At 46.6% G+C, this 16,577-nt stretch overlaps 1 protein-coding gene across 1 annotated transcript; it reads left to right on the top strand.

Moving 5' to 3' along the window:
- The first annotated feature begins 8,402 nt into the window (after nt 1–8,402).
- On the top strand, nt 8,403–14,284 carry LOC103262633 (quinone oxidoreductase PIG3-like). The gene is made up of 5 exons (XM_008060268.1): nt 8,403–8,540; nt 11,072–11,339; nt 12,293–12,505; nt 13,214–13,410; nt 14,105–14,284. Exons 1-5 carry the CDS (start codon nt 8,403–8,405, stop codon nt 14,282–14,284), a joined length of 996 nt encoding a protein of 331 aa, XP_008058459.1.
- Nucleotides 14,285–16,577: the final 2,293 nt, after the last annotated feature.

The following is a 16,577-nucleotide window of genomic DNA, read 5'->3' as shown; positions in this document are numbered from 1 at the left end:
TGTGAACTGTATACCCACTCTCCACGTGCTGTAGGACAACCCAACCTTTCAATGCTTGGTTTAGTATAATAGTTACTAAGAAACTTACAGGTTTCCTGTTGAAGTTAGAAGACCAAATACCACCCCTTAACTGACCAAAGTCATAGAAATGATAGTAAGACCACCTTTTAGCTCAGGAATTTGTAAATTGGAAACATCTGGCAGGTCTTCTGCAAAAGACAATGTGGTCAGGAAAAGACCACCCATCCCCTTCTCTTCTTCCATCAGGAGCCCACAGATGTCAGTCTCCAGAGTGGCGGTTACCTGGACTCCACTCTCTTTAACATATCAACCATTGTAAAGATATATCAGGTCTATTAAAAAGAGCAAAATGTGCGGTTTCTTTTGTCCATACCAGCTCTGACATGTCTCCCCTCCTTTTCTCTCTTCTTTCTCTAATAAACTTTATTTGAAAACTTTGCTGGCCACTCTAAAATTCACTTTAAAAATGAGCCGAAGAATCTACAGGTTTTGCGCCACACCCCATCCAGCATCAACACCAGGGTCCATACCCATGCAGCAGCTCATGCCGGGACAGATGCCACCTACACAGCCTCTTCCTGAGAATCACATCTTATTCCTCACCAACCTGCCAGACGAGACCAATGAGCTCATACTGTCCATGCTTTTCAGCCAGTTCCCTGGTTTCAAAGAGGTCTGTCTGGTCCCTGGACAACACGACATTGCCTTGTTGGGGTTTGACAATGAGGTCCAGGCAGGAACAGCTTGCAATGCCCTGCGGGGCTTTAAGATCACCCAGAACAACACCATGATCTCCTTTGCCAAAAAGTAGCACCTTTCCCCCATGCCTGTCTCTACCCGTTCTGGGGCCACCCTTGAAGGTAAGTCCCCCCTTGGGGACCTTCTCAGACCCCTGAAGGCAAGCCCCCCCGGGGCACTTTGGGGAGCCAGCCCCCAAAAAGAGATTTAGGGGGTCCCTTGGAAGGTGTGATGGTGTTGGCGTTTCTATAAGGATAGATATTAAAAGAAAGAAAGAAGGAGGGATAGATATAAAGAGAAAGAAAGAAAGTGGACATCTGTACAACGGATTGACCAGAAGCCGTTTATTGGGGGTTTACAGCTTGTATTTATGCCAAATTTTACACAGGCAGTCATACAAGTCTTCCACATGAACACAAGCCAGGTGCGGGGGGGGCCCACTCACCAGGTGTTTCCTTGGGAATGAGGAAGAACAATCTCAATTAAATCACAAAACCTTTACATGGACACAAAGCCAGGTGAATGAGGGGCATCCCTCACCCACCAGGTGTTTCCTGGAGTAAGAGGAAGGGCAATCCCAATTAAATCACAAGACATTTACATGAACATAGAACCAGGTGGATGAGGGGCGTCCTCCACCCACCAGGTTTCCCCAAGCATGAGGAATGAGGATCCCAAAACTATGTCACTGTTCCTCATGCTTGGTTAATATTTCTCAAAAGCAGTACAACAATTCTAATATCATAATATTCTAATAATCATAACTTTTAAAACCTATGCATACACAACACGTAATAACCAACCTAAATCCCAATTCCTCTCTATTTTACGCTAATTCTACCTACACTATAGAAACTCTTAATTATAGCCCAAACCAATACCTAAGGAATGTGGCCCAGCCCAAAGCTCGTGCTGGGCCTTTAGGAATGTGGCCCAGCCCAAAGCTTGTGCTGGGCCATTTCTAGTAGCTCTAGATATTTATCTGTATTATTTAGGTTGAAACAGCACTTTGTATGTATATACTAATTCTACAAATATACTATTAAATCTTTAAAGAAGCTTGTACCGTATTGAAGGCTCCCAAATGTGACCTGAGTTTGAATGATGTTAAGTTTAAAGCTGAAACCACAGTCTGTGAGAAACGGGAACAATAGACTCCTAAAGTAAGCCATGCCTGTCATACTCTCAGAACTTCATGCTTAGATCATCAAAGTCCCTGCTAGTGGAACGTGCCAAAACAGCAAAGAAGGGAAGAGGCAATGGGCCTTCAGTTCCTGAACTTGTCCTAGCGGTCTCAGGGTCCACAGCCTGCCTGGATCCCTAACACTCAGGCAAGACTCGACGGCCAGCTCCCAACAGGGGACCTTCTCAGAGCCATGTGTGAGTGAATGGTCACCACACAGCTTAGTACCCAGAGTCTGGCCCCAGACATTGCACCTGGTGCTGTTAGGCCAGAATTAAAGTACTTTTTTGAGGTTTGGTTTAAAAAAAAAAAAAGAGGCACACAGGCATGAATAGATTTAAGGGGCCCATTGTTTGCCCCAGATCTCAACCTCCATAAGTACTTTCTTTTTTTTTTTTTTTTAGTTGGAGTCTCACTCTGTCGCCCAGACTGGAGTGCAGTGGCCACTCCCGGCCACTGCAGCCTTGACCTGCTGGGCTCTGGCGATCCTTCTGCCTCAGCCTTCCCAGTAGCTGGAACTACAGGCACGCGCAACCACACCCGGCTCATTTTTTATTTATTGTAGAGATGAGGTCTCACCAAGTTGCCTGGGCAGGTCTTGAACCCACGGGCTCAGGCATTCCACTCACCTCAGCCTCCCAAAGGCGTGGGATTACAGGCTGAGCCACCGAGCCCGGCTTAGTACTTTCCTAAAAATGATCTACTGTGACTGAGGAGTCACTCACTCCTACTCTCCTACCTTTGTTATAGCCAAACCTCGAGAAAGGAGAATCACCAACACACCAGGTTCGAATTTTTAGTCCTTTAATAGCACGCGGTCAAGAGTAGGCTCACTCCAAGAAAGCTCTTGACACTGAGTGGAGTCGGCAAGAAGCTTATAAAGGCAAAATCCACAAGTGGGCTACATAGCAGGAGATGAGGGTACAAGGAACTAAAAACAAAAGGAACAATCTCTTGGATTTCAGTTAACAAGGCATACACTTACATGGAACTTGTGGCTAGGGAGTTTTCAAACGGTCAACAAGAATGGTCAGCATGAACAGCTCAGGAGAACAAGGCTGTGGGTCTGTGGTCATGGGAACGTTACAACAATCACACATACACACTGGGGAGGGTCATTTTTAAGTCAGGCAGACAGCTAAGATGGAGGATTTTAACAAAATGGAGTTACTAATGTCAAGCAGGCTATTGCAATTATTTTACATATTTCATTGGCTATTTCACCTTCCCTCCCCAACTCCCTTCCCCAGGATACAAAAGAAGGGCACCCTAGCATCCAGCCTTTTGAGGCTTGGCTTGGAGCATAAGAACTACAAGATACGAAAGGAAAGAAAAATTCCAAATATATATATATATATATATATATATAAGTCTTGCTGCATTGCTGAGGCTGGTTTCAAACTCCTGGGCTCAGCCAGTCCTTTTGCCTCAGCCTCCTAAAGTGCTAGGATTACAGGTGTGAGTCACCACACTTGGCCAGATAATTTTAAGTTGAATGCCTCTTCCACCCTCTAGTGTTCAAAAATGCGTCATATGTAAAGAAGAGTTCCATGAGAAAAAAATCACACTTTGTATCACAATTCTTCTAGGAAAGGAAGGCTATATGCGTTGGCCATCTGTATTTTCTAAAAATTCAGAAGCCACATGGTTGCCACACGGCACATATTAACATGATGACTTGAATTGGAAAGTAAAAAAACTTTTCTGTTAGAAAGTAATTTGATTTGGCTGATTACTTTAACAATGAGGACTGGCTTTGATAATAAGAATGTCACAGATGTTTTTCATAAATGAGTTAAATCTGCAACCCATGATGTTAATGAAAATATATTTAAAGCAAGTGATAGAGTAAAAGAATTTGAACCAAAAAATATTGTCCCAGCAAAAATGTATTGGAATTAACATTTTTACTTTCTGAATCCTCCCTGAGTATATCAACTTAAACAAGCTACTTCTAAGTGAAAAAATAATAGATATGCAAGTAATTAATAATAATTTGATAAGTCTTCAAAAAGCTTTATTGGCATAATTCCAGAAACAGAACTTGAATGACACTTATGATCTGGGTAATATGACTGGGTGATTTCCAAGTCTTTGCTTTCCACAAAATTGAAGCAAGACCTAATTAAATTGTCGACTAATGCAGCATTGAAAATAACTTTTGATAATAGATCATTATGTGATTTTTAATCATATAATTCAGAGGTATTCAAAGAATTGGCTGACATTCTTATAATGAAATTCTGTCTTTCCCATCTAATTTATGCAAACTAGGTTTCTCAGAGCTTGTCTACAAAAATGAAGAATAGGAAGACAACTAATATTGAACCCAGTTCCATTCTAGCAATAAGTAATATTCATCCACAGATATAATAAGCATTTGGAAAAATTCAGCCCTACCAATTATCATTTCTTTTCTTTCTTTCTTTCTTTTTTTTTTTTTGTTTGTTTGGGTTTTTGTTTGTTTTTTTTTGTTGTTTTTTGGGTTTTTTTAAGTCAGAGTCTTACTCTGTTGCCCAGGCTGGCATGCTCATGGACACAGCAGCCTCGACCTGCTGGACTCGGGTGATCCTTCCAGCTCAGCCTTCCAAGTAGCTGGCACCACAGGTGCATGCCACCATGCCCAGCTAATTATGTTTGATTTATTGTAGAGATGAGGTCTCACCAGGGTGCCCAGGCTGGTCTCAAACCTGTGGGCTCAGGCAATCCTCTTACCTCCACCTCCCAAAGTGCTGGGATTACAGATGTGAGCCACCACACCTGGCTAAGAAATGTTTTTTCAATAAAATTTTACTTTTTGTGTTTAATTGTTATTAATATTCAAAATAATACGTATTATTTTGCTCAATTGTGGAGTAATAATATTGTAGTGATAATTAAATCCAGAAGAAATTCAACACATGGCACTGTGGTCACAAAATAATTTTTTAACTAAATGTCAGTTTATGTAGATATTTTTGTTGCAAGTAAGAATGATCAGTAAAACATAAAATATAGCAGGATGTGATTTGATGAGAAAAGTGGAATGAAAATATGAGTACTAGAAGAAAAAGTAAAACAACTTTTACTTTCTTTTTTTTTTTTGAGTCAGGGTCCCACTCTGTCACCCAGGCTGAAGTGCACTGGCATGATCACAGCTCACCACAGCTTCAACCTCCTGGATCAGGCAATCCTTCTGTCTCAGCCTCCCAAATAGCTGGGACTACAGACCAGGTAATTTTTTTTTCTTTTGTAGAGATGAAGACTTGCTACTTTACCTAAGCCAGTATCAAACTCCTGGGTTTAAACAATCCTCTCACCTCAGCCTCCCAGAGTGCTGGAATTATAAGTGTGAGCCATGACATCCAGCCAAACTTTCAACTATTTTTTTTTAATTTTTAATTTTAAAGATGTGGTATACAATTCAGGGTTAGGTATACAAATGTTCATTATGCAGGTACCCTTGTTCAAACTTTCAACTGTTAAAGAAGAGCTCGTTTCGGGTCTTTTTAGTGAATGATTATAAATATTAAATTGCTCAGAAATCTGGATTCCAATTGATTCATTTAAAATCCTGATATAAGAGTTAAAATATCAGTATTTAAGGAAATAATCCTTCTCTTTTGCATCTACTTTACATTTTAGATGAACAATTTTAGATATCAACTTAAAAATGGGAGAAGGGACACATAGGTTTTGTTGTTGGTGGTGGTGGTGGTGTTTTTGCGTAGGGGCTCACTCTGTCACCCAGGCTGGAGTGCAGTGGCAAGCTTACAGCCACTGCAGCCTCAACCTGCTGGGCTCAGGTGCCTTCTGTCTCAGCCTTCCAAGTAGCTGGAACTATAGGTGCATGCCACTACGCCCGGCTAATTTTTTTTTAATTGTAGAGACAAGTTCTCACCAAGTTGACCAGGCTGGTCTCAAACACCTAGGCTCAGGCAATGTTCTCGCCTCCACCTCCCAAAGTGTTGGGATTACAGGCATGAGCCACCATGACATATAGTTTTCGAAAATGCATTTTGCCTATTTCAGAATTTTTTTTTAAAGTGTGAAGACAACCACCTGGAGTAAGAAGTGTCTTGGGCCCTGAACCATGGTAGTGGGTGCCCAGGAAGACAGCAGAGGCAAGTAGCCAGACAGGCAGCCTCCAGAGGCTATGGGTGGACAAACAGCCCCATCAGGCAGACTCCCAGGTCATCTCTCTCCCGGAGCTGTCCTAAATCCTCACTGCTGGGATTTGCCCCACCAGCCTCAGGGTGGGGTGTCTATGAAGGGAGGGAAGGAGGAGCTCAGAGAAAGTCCTGCAGCCACGGAAGCTGGCATGCTACCCAGAACTACTTTACCTAAGCCAGTATCAAACTCCTGGGTTTAAACAATCCTCTCACCTCAGCCTCCCAGAGTGCTGGAATTATAAGTGTGAGCCATGACATCCAGCCAAACTTTCAACTATTTTTTTTTAATTTTTAATTTTAAAGATGTGGTATACAATTCAGGGTTAGGTATACAAATGTTACCTAACAGCAGTTAGCTCCAGCTCCTCCCTGGAGAAACGTCAACTTTTATGTGTCTCCAGACCATGAGTCACCCTGGGCTGCTGTGCCGCCCAAGCTTGGGCTTAGACTTGGACTAGAAAAGCTGCTGCCTCAAGATGACTCAGCAGAACTTCACAGAATCCTTTGGAAGAGCTGAGAGCCCCCCAGACATCCAGGAGAGGTTATCCTCCAAGCCCATGTCACTACAGGGATGAACAGAAGCAAATGCACCCTCAAATCACTTTGGCTTCTGGACACGTGATCACCCCATGCCACACACTAAAGATATTGTTTGCTCTGCTAAAACATGAACCTTTGGGAAGACCCTTTGAGGCCAGGAACGTGGGAGACTGTGAAATACAGATACTGCAAACTGTCATCTGAAAATTATCACCCAACCCTCAAATTTGGATCTTGACAGGAGCCCAGGGTGACTCATGGTCTGGAGACACATAAAGGTTGACACTTCTCCAGAGAGGAGCTAGAGCAGTTGGCTCTGGGTGTGCAAGCTTCTGTGGCTGCAGGACTTTCTCTGAGCTCCTCCTCCCCTCACTTGAGCCTCACAACACCCTCAAAGAGGCAAGGGGTTATGAGCTTCATTTTCAGTGGGGAAACAGTTTCAGAGAGGTCAATGCCTCATCTAGGAGCAAAGAGCTAGTCCACAGCGGAGCAGTCGCCAGAACCCGGGGGTCCTGACTCAGAGCCCATAAGAGAGGCTGTCTCAACATGCCTCTCACCAGAAGGTTCATTGGAGGAGAAGAAGGACAAGTGGAAAGAAGGCAGGAGACCATGGAAACAGCTGGTCTCACAGCAGGAGGACAACAGAGGAAACTGCCACAAAGTCATGTGGCGCTTATGAGGCTTCCCTGTGTGCTACAGAGTGTCTCCATTCATGAGTGCGCTGACTCCCCAAAAGGGTCAGCAATAGATCTGTTGGAAACCGCACAAAAACAGTTGTGGACACAGAACTGGACACAAGATCGCAAGCAACCCTTCCCCAGACACGTAGTTACCTATCCAGAAGGGAAGATAATTACCCTCCTGTCCTGGGACAAGACAGAAGTGATATCCAGAGCTGCACGAGCCCAGGGACAATGACCTGTCAAACCTCTGTACAGGGAAGAAAACAGGTCATCACAGACTTTGTTGGGGGGGTTGGAGGGCAGGCCATTTCCCTCAAGGACCAAACTTGTGTAACGTCATTAGATCACTTTAATAATTAGATTTCTGGGCAACACCGTTGGGTCCCCTCCCAATGTGGGAGCTTTTCTGTCCTCTTAATAAATCCTGCTTTAAAAAAAAACTAGATTTCTAAACTGAGCAAACAGGGCACACCCACATCACAGCTAATGGGTTCACCAATCCCTCTTGCCCGGAACATAAATAGTCCCTCCCTGAGCTGGGCTTGCAGTGGCAGACTGTGTCTGAGGCAGGAGGCGAGGCCCAGGCACCCAGCTCTGACGGGGGTGGGAAGAGAGAGAGAGAAAGAGAGAGAGACCAACCGACTCCTGGCAGGATGGCTCCAGGTATGGCTCCCCTTCCTCCTGGGCTGGGTATCTCCTGCCCTCTCAGAGCCACTAGCTCCGGAAGGCAGGCTAAATCCCTGAGGAAAGCGACTACAATACCTGCAGCCCTGCTCTGTACCTGGATGGCACATTATGTGTACTGTAGTCGCATTCTTGCCTAAAAATCGAATCTCTATTTCTTTACTCCAAAGCCGGCTGCACTGGTCCTTCTTTGTGGCCAAAGAGAACTCAGAAAGCAGCAATGGTTGGGACTTTAGTTAGAGAAGTCAGGCAGTGAGGACAGTGAGGGAGCAGCAGTCAGATAATGGGCGGTGGAGCCAAGTGGTGTCTGGTGATCCTGCTTTAGGTAAGGGAGGCACATTCAGATCTGTCCCAGTTTTCATGCCTTTCTTCCATCCCTCCACTGCTGTGTCCTCAGATAAAATGTTAGCTGTACATTTTGACAAGCCAGGAGGACCAGAGAATCTCTACCTGAAGGAGGTGGCCACACCAAGCCCAGGGGAAGGTGAAGTCCTCCTGAAGGTGGCGGCCAGCGCCCTGAACCGGGCAGACTTACTCCAGGTATCCAGTCACTTGGGCTGGGGCCTGGGGGATCAGTCAGATTTGAAGCGAGATGGGTGGCACTGGGCTCGGGTGGCTGGATGTGCAGTTTGGGTTCTCAGCATCTGTGTCAGACTCAGGAGCAGGATTTCAGTACCCACCACTGGGCCCTCATGAGCTGGCCAGGGACACATCCCTACATAGCCCCCCCGATGGGGGCCATGCAGGTAAAGCCTGCATAGACATCAGCAAGGAAAGGAACTGTGGTTTGTTTAGTGCCCATCTTGTGCCTGGCACTGTGCTAAGTACATTATTAAATTTAACCTTCACAAGCACCCAAAGACATGGGTATTTTTGTTTCCATTTCAGTGATGAGGAGAATGGGAATACTAGTCAGTAAGCTGCACAGGCCAAAAGCCTGGGCTTGGTCCCTTTCTCTCTCGGCTCCTGCACTCATCTCATCAGCAGGCACCTATGATTCGGTCTTCTTAGCATCTCCGATTACTGCCCTTCCAGTCAGTACCTTTTGACCCTGCTTCTTGCAGCGCCCACTTCAGCCCATTCTCCACATGGCAGCCAGAGTGACCCACAAAGAGATGGCAACGCTCTTAGGATAAAATGGAAATTGCCTACCTGATGCAGGACCCTGCTGATTGGCCACTGACACCTCTTCAACCTGGGCAGGAGACCCTCTTCCTTGGTCTGGAGAGCTATGTTTCACACTCCTTCCTGCCTCAGGGCTTTTGCATTTGCCTCTTGTTCTCTCTCTCTCTCTCTCTCTCTCTCTCTCTCTCTCTCTCTCTCTCTCTCTCTCTCTCGTTCTCTCTCTCTGGGATGCTCTTCAGTCATTCTTTGTATATTTGGTTCCTTCTCTCATAGTGGCCTGTTAATATTCACAGATCTGGTGTGTGTGTGTGTGTGTGTGTGTGTGTGTGTGGTATGTATGATGTCTGCTTCTTTAAAATGTCTCGTGTCAGAAGGCTGGGTGCAGTGGCTCATGCCTATAATCACAGCACTTAGAGAGGCAGAGGTGGGAAGACTGCTTGAGCCCCAGGAATTCATAGCAACATAGAAAAACTTCATCTCTACAAAAAATTAGCTGGGTCTGGTGGCATGCACCTGTAGTCCCAGCTACTCAGTACTCTGAGGTAGAAAGTTCACCTGAGTCCAGGAGGTCAAGGCTGCCTTGAGCCATGATTGTAGTGATCATGCCATTGCACTCTGGCCTGGGTGACAGAGTGAGACCCCAACTCAAAAACAACAAAAAAAAACCAGGCTTGGTAGCTCAGCCTGTAATCCTGCGCCTTTGGGAGGCTGAGGTGAGTGGATTGCCTGAGTCTGCTGGTTCGAGACCCGCCTGGGCAACTTGGTGAAACCTCATCTCTACAATAAATCAAAAACTAGCCGGGCGTGGTAGTGCGCACATGTAGTTCCAGCTACTTGGAAGGCTGAGGCGGAAGGATCGCCGGAGCCCAGCAGGTCGAGGCTGCGGTGGCCAGGAGCGGCCACTGCACTCTAGTCTGGGCGGCAGAGTGAGACTCCCACTCAAAAAAAAAAAAAAAAAAAAAAAATTTATAATGTCAGTTGAGGGTTAGTGCCATCAGACACCTGGGTTGGGATCAGCAGTTAGCATTGTGTGACAGGGTGGGGCTGACAGAGGTGGTATTTAGGGGGTAGGGGCCGCCTTACCTACACAGTGCAGCAGCTGGAAGGCACTTTTGCATTTGCCCCCACTTTATTGGACGTTCCACCAGGACAGAAACAACCAACTTTGCTTAGCATAGGGCCTGACACATAGGTAGCAAGCAGTATTTGTTGTATGACCAAATAAACAGCAGAGACAGAATTTGAACACAGATCCATTTGGCTCCAACCTCCAGATAGCTAGCTCTTGGAAAGAAGGGAATTAGTCTGTGCATGGGAATGAGTGCCCTCGAGTCAATGTGAGAGCAGAGGGTCACAGGTCCCTTTGGACCCTATTCAGGTCCAGGTCCCGGGTTATATCAAGTAGCAATGGGTTAAAGTTCCTTGCAAGCTCTGGTCTGAATCCCTGTGCCCCAGAGCCAGGCCAGCTTCCTTCCTGTCTCCCCTTTATCCACGAGGGAGAGAGTCAGAGAGCCAGTCTGCATGATCCGGGTTCTAGCTAGAAAAGGCCACACAAGAGCCCATCTTCTTGTGGAAACTGAGTTCAGAGCAGGAGAAACAAGGGCTGAGATGGCAGGAAGTCCTTTGCCAGACCCAGCTCTCAGAGTCTCAGACCTCCGCCCAGCTCCCTGATGCCCTGCCCTGTCGGCTAGACTGAAAGATGACAGGGGATACCTCCTGGATGGGCTCTTTTTGGGGTGACTATTTTAAGTGACCTCTCTGAAACGGTCCCATGGAGAAGCTGTTTCTGGAATCACTTATTTGGAGACTACCTGAATTTTCTCCCATCCGAGGAAACAAAAGGTAGACTCCAAGCAAACATCTGCCTTCTCCTTCCAGCAACGAGGAGGGATTACATGTGGCCCCTCTTCTCAGATCCACTTTCCCGTGCACCCTTCTCTCTGCAGAGACAAGGCCAATATGCTCCACCCCCAGGAGCCAGCAACATTTTGGGACTCGAGGCATCTGGACACGTGGCAGAGCTGGGGCCTGGCTGCCAGGGACACTGGAAGATCGGGGACGCAGCCATGGCTCTGCTGCCTGGTGGGGGCCAGGCTCAGTATGTCACCGTCCCTGAAGGACTCCTCATGCCTATCCCAGAGGGACTGTCCCTGCCCCAGGCCGCAGCCATCCCGGAGGCCTGGCTCACTGCCTTCCAGCTACTGCACTGTGTAGGTGAGGAAACCCTCACCCCCATATACCCTCTCTACCAGCCCTGCCCTGTCACATGAGGCTAACTGCTGACCCCAACTCAGGTGTCTAATAGCCCTATCCCTCACCTCTGAGTCCTTCACCGACACCCTGACATGCCCCGGCCTCTAATCCCAGTGCTGACCCAGACCTGTTCCCCATGGCCAGTTTTTATGACGAATGTGAGGCAGGACCAAGGTTCTCAGAGCATTTCCATTGGCTTGCCCCTACCCCCACAGGCAGTGGAGGAGACGCTCTTGGTTAATTTCTTTTTTTGTTGTTGTTTTGAGTTGGAGTCTCACTCTGTCATCCAGGCTGGAGTGCAGTGCACACTCACAGCCACCCCAGTGCCGACCTGCTAGGCTCTGGCGATCCTTCCACCTCAGCCTTCCAAGTAGCTGGAACTACAGGCATGCACTACCATACCCAGCTAATTTTTTATTTATTGTAGAGACGAGGTCTCACCAAGTTGCCCGGGCTGGTCTCAAATCTGTGGGCTCAGGCAGTCCACTCACCTTGGCCTCCCAAAGTACTGAGATCACAGGCTGAGCCACCGAGCCCAGCCTTGGTTAATGTCTTACATCAAAAGGGATGACAGCTGTCCAGACATCTGGCCAGGAACCCCTGCTGCCCATGGTGCGCCCCAAAACAGTTCTGACCCTTGGCTCAGGGAGTCCCTCAGGACAGTTCTGGCACTCAACCCACTCTGTCCACGAGATTAATCTTGCCCAAGGCCAACTCTGATCAAGCCCCTTCTGCTCTAAAAACCTTTGATGACTCCTCACGCTGAGTGCCCTCTGTGACCCAGACCCTACTGACCCTCCAGCCTTGTCACATCCTTAATGCATGGAGAGTTTATGTTTCCAAAGCCAATCTGAACTGCCCTATGCCCTCTCTGGAAGTTCTAACTTGGATCTAACTTGGAATTGTTGCCACAGGAGGAGTACAAGAAGGGGAGACGGTGCTCATCCACGCTGGCACAGGTGGTGTGGGCACAGCTGCCATCCAACTGACCAGGCTGTTCAAAGCCACCCCCCTGGTGACCACCAGCTCCAAGGAAAACATCCAAATGGCCCAGAGGCTGGGTGCCGCAGCTGGATTTGATTACAAGAAGGAGGACTTCTCTGAGGAGGCTCTGAAGGCCACACAGGGTGTGTACATGTGTCTGTGTGTGGGTCTGTGTGTTGGAGGGAAGGCCAAGTTGCTCTGTACTCCTAGGCATAGCCCTTCCTCTCTCGTAACTTCCTACTCTTTCATAATAGTTTCCTTCCTCTCCTATATTAGTTAGAGATTGCTGCATGAAAAATTACACCAACACAAAGTGGCTTAAAAGAACAGATGTTATGTTTGTTTGTTTTTTAAGTCAAGGTCTCACTCTCTCTCTCAGGCTGGAATGCAGTGGCACAATTGCAGCTCACTGCAGTCATGACCTCCCGGGCTGCGGTGGTCCATCCTCCTCAGCCTCCCAAGTAGTTGGGACTACAGGCATACACCACCAGGCCCCAACTAATTTTTTGATTTTTTTTTTTTTCAGACACCAGCTCTTACTATGTTGCCTAGGCTGGTCTCAAATTGCTGGTCTCAAGCAATCCTCCCTCCTTGGCCTCCCAAAGTGCTGGAATAACAGGCATGAGCCACCACGTCCAGCTAGCTTAAAACAACAAATGTGGTCTTCTGAAAACTGACTGCCTCCACACGTCCCCCCAACTCTCTAGGAGAACTAAGTGCCCTCCACTTCCCAGATAGTGTCTTTCCTTCCCACTTTGTTTCCTGGCTCACAGAAGAATGAACAGAACTAGACCCAGAGGGAAGCGTTTGCTTTCCTGCGATAACGAAGCCATTTCCACTTACTCTTCAAGGAGTGGGTGTCAGCGTGATCCTGGACTGCATTGGTGGCTCTTACTGGGAGAAGAACCTCCATTGCCTGGCTCCAGATGGTCGATGGGTTCTGTATGGCCTCATGGGGGGAGCAGAAGTCAACGGACCACTGCTTTCCAAGCTGCTGTGTAAGCGCGGGAGTCTGAGGGCCAGTCTGCTGAGGTCCAGGGACAAGAAGGTAGGTGACAGACAGAGCTGAACAGGTCCTGGCACTACCCTTGCTTATATGATTCCTGCCTATTTACCTTTCTCGACATTGTCAACTTTCCTTCTTCTGGATGGGGAATCTAAGTGTTACCCTGATCCCTCCCTCCACCAGAAGACTCACTCCCTAGCACCTGCTTTCTCATTTAACTCTGACTTACTCCTCTCTGCCAGGCCCAAGATTCACTCTGGGATTCCCACACTTTTATTTTGAGGGGGTTTTACAATTTATTTTAAAGATATGGGGTACAATTCAGGATTAAGTATACAAGTGGACATACAGGTAAAATTTGGGCTCCACTTCGCCTGGTTTGAGATCAGGTACCCTTATTGATGTTATGGGTCCACCCCTCCCTCCCCTGGCAGTTTCCAGCTACTACCAATCCCTTTCTTATAGTATTATGGTAAATGTTAAGGTTTCGCTTATGAGTGAGAAATTTCCATACTTCTAGAGATTTGGGAGGTGGGAGGGTCTCTTGATGTTCCAGAGGTTCCAGTGCCCAGGGAGATTTAGAGTGATAATTCCTCCTCCATAGCTTGATCTGACTTCCTTGGGCCAAGGCTAGTACTGGGGCCAACCAGGCATGGTCTGATTTTTTCCTCATAGTTATATGAGGCCAAGGGCATCTCATCCATATCCTGCTAATGAGTTGTTTTCTCTGACTCAGTATAAGGAAACACTGGTGAAGAATTTCACGGAACAAGTCCTGACTCACTTCTCCCCTGGGAGTGCTGTGCAGCTCCAGCCTGTCGTGGATGGAGTCTTCCCCATGGCGGAGGTTCAGAAGGCCCACTCTCGCATGGAGGCCAACCAGAATGTGGGCAAAATCATCCTGGAGATGCCCTGATGCAGACGTGGTGTGGCTGAGAGGAGACACCGGCCTGACGGGAATTGTCAGGGATATGGGTGTATGGGGTGGCCCAGAGCTGGGCTGAGTTGAGTCAGGGGAGGGGCTAGAGAGAACCGGAGCCAGGCTACCTCGCAACATTGTTGAGAGAATTCACTGAGATCACAGAAATATGGGCATTTTGTTACCTGTAAAATTCACTGCAACCGGCAAAGTACTTTGTAGACTATCTGTAAGCTGTCGTGTTAATATTCTGCAGAGTACACATATTATGACAGATTTTCGCCAGGGTGTTATTTTTTTCCTACAGCCCTATCCTAGGTCTGTTAGGCTGAAGAAACTAGACCTAATCTTCCCCCAAATTCAGTCTACTCCTTAGATTTTCCAGAACTGGCTTAGAAAATCAGGCCAGTTCTGAAGACCAAAGAACTAGCCTGAATTAACTCCTAAACACAAAGTCCTGGCCCTGACCCCTCCTCTGAGCTCCAGATACATATATCAAACTGATGACTTGACAGTTCCACTCAGACAACTCAAAGATAGCTCTGCTTTAACATCTTGAGAATTTAACACATCATCTTCACCCCAAATCGGCTCCTCTCTCAGGATTTTTGGTCTCCATAAGTAGCAATTCCATTGACCCAGGTGCAGAGCCTAGAAACCTTAGAAGTCATCCTTGATACCCCTTCTCTCTCTCATCTTCATATCCAGCAGATGGCCAAGTAGTCCATTTTTTTTTGAGTTGGAGTCTCACTCTGTTGCCCAGACTGGAGTGCAGTGGCCGCTCCCGGCCACCGCAGCCTCGACCTGCTGGGCTCCGGCGATCCTTCCTCCTCAGCCTTCCAAAGTAGCCGGAACTACAGGCATGCGCTACCACGCCCGGCTGATTTTTTGATTTATTGTAGAGATGAGGTCTCGCTGCCAAGGCAGGTCTCGAACCCCGGACTCAGGCAATCCACTTACCTCAGCCTCCAAAGGCGCAGGATTACAGGCTGAGCCACTGAGCCCGGCTAGTTCATTTTATTTGTAAACATCTTCTACCCTTCCTATCTTTCCCTCCCTTTCACTACCATCGCTCCTAATCCAAGCTACTGTCATCTCTTACCTGAGCTATCACAATGGCTTTCTAATTTCTCTTCCTTTACCCACTCTTTTCTCTTGTAATCCATATTCTATACTATGGTAAAAGTGATCTCTTTAAAATGTTGATTTAACATGTCTCAGCCCTGTTTAATACACTTCAGTAGCCTTCCATTCCTGGTAGAGCAATAATGAAAACCTTAGAGGGCCAACAAGTCTGCATAGATAATCTGAGTGTGGTGACTCATGCCTGTAATCCCAGCACTTTGGGAAGCAGAGATGAGAGAATTGCCTGAGCCTGGGGGTTCAAGACCAGACTGGGCAACTTGACAAGACCTCATCTCTACAATAAATCAAAAAATTAGCCAGGTGGGATAGTGCGCATGTGTGGTTCCAGCTACTTGGAAGGTTGAGGCGGAAGGATCACCTGAGCCCAACAGGTCAAGGCTGTGGTGGCCATGAGCATGCCACTGCACTCCAGCCTGGGTAACAGAGTGAGATTCCAACTCAAAAAAAAAGGAAAAAAACAAGTCTGCATAGATTGACCCTCGCCTATCTCTGCCGCCCCAATTCTTACCACGCTCCCCCTCCAGTTACAGGATCTTAAAACAGATTTCTCCTATCTCAGATCTCTCTAGCACAATCCAAATATCCTTCAAGTGGGGAATTTTTGAATAAATTGTGATACATTCACATAGAGTGCTATGTAGCTATATAAACGAATGTAAACTGTTGTAATTTCCAGAAGATGTTATTAAATGAAAAAAAGTGGCTGGACACTAGGTCAACTGCTATAGTGCTAATCCACTTTTCAAATGAATGCATAGTATTTATCATGTATCCAGCCATTCCCTTAGTCATGGGACCCATGTTGTTTCTAGATTTTTGTCACCATGGTCAATGCTGCAATAAACATCTCTACACATACATTCATATATATTGGTGTTTTTTATTTCTGCAGGACAAACTCTTCAGAAGTAAGTACTATACTGCCACTGTTATTATTATTACTCATAGTATTTTCTGACATCTGTCATTTAAGTCTTCCCTACTATTCTTTTCATATATTTCTCGGTCATTGGGGGAATTTATTCTTCTGCATAAACTCTAACATAATTTTATCTAATTAAAAAAATACCCTGTTGACTTTATAACTAAATGTACAATGAACTTACATATTCATTTGGAGGAATTGACATCTTTGAGTGCTGTA

The sequence above is a fragment of the Carlito syrichta genome, unplaced genomic scaffold (genome assembly GCF_000164805.1).
Source record: "Carlito syrichta isolate Samal-C Ts95f unplaced genomic scaffold, Tarsius_syrichta-2.0.1 Scaffold304574, whole genome shotgun sequence".
NCBI lineage: Eukaryota > Metazoa > Chordata > Mammalia > Primates > Tarsiidae > Carlito > Carlito syrichta.
This window is presented reverse-complemented; position numbering and strand designations above follow the sequence as displayed.

Coding starts and splice junctions, on each gene's coding strand:
- LOC103262633 (XM_008060268.1), top strand. CDS start 8,403: ATGTTAGCTGTACATTTTGACAAGCCAGGAGGACCAGAGAATCTCTAC. Junction 8,541..11,071: donor ACCGGGCAGACTTACTCCAG/GTATCCAGTCAC, acceptor TTCTCTCTGCAG/AGACAAGGCCAATATGCTCC. Junction 12,506..13,213: donor GGCTCTGAAGGCCACACAGG/GTGTGTACATGT, acceptor TTACTCTTCAAG/GAGTGGGTGTCAGCGTGATC.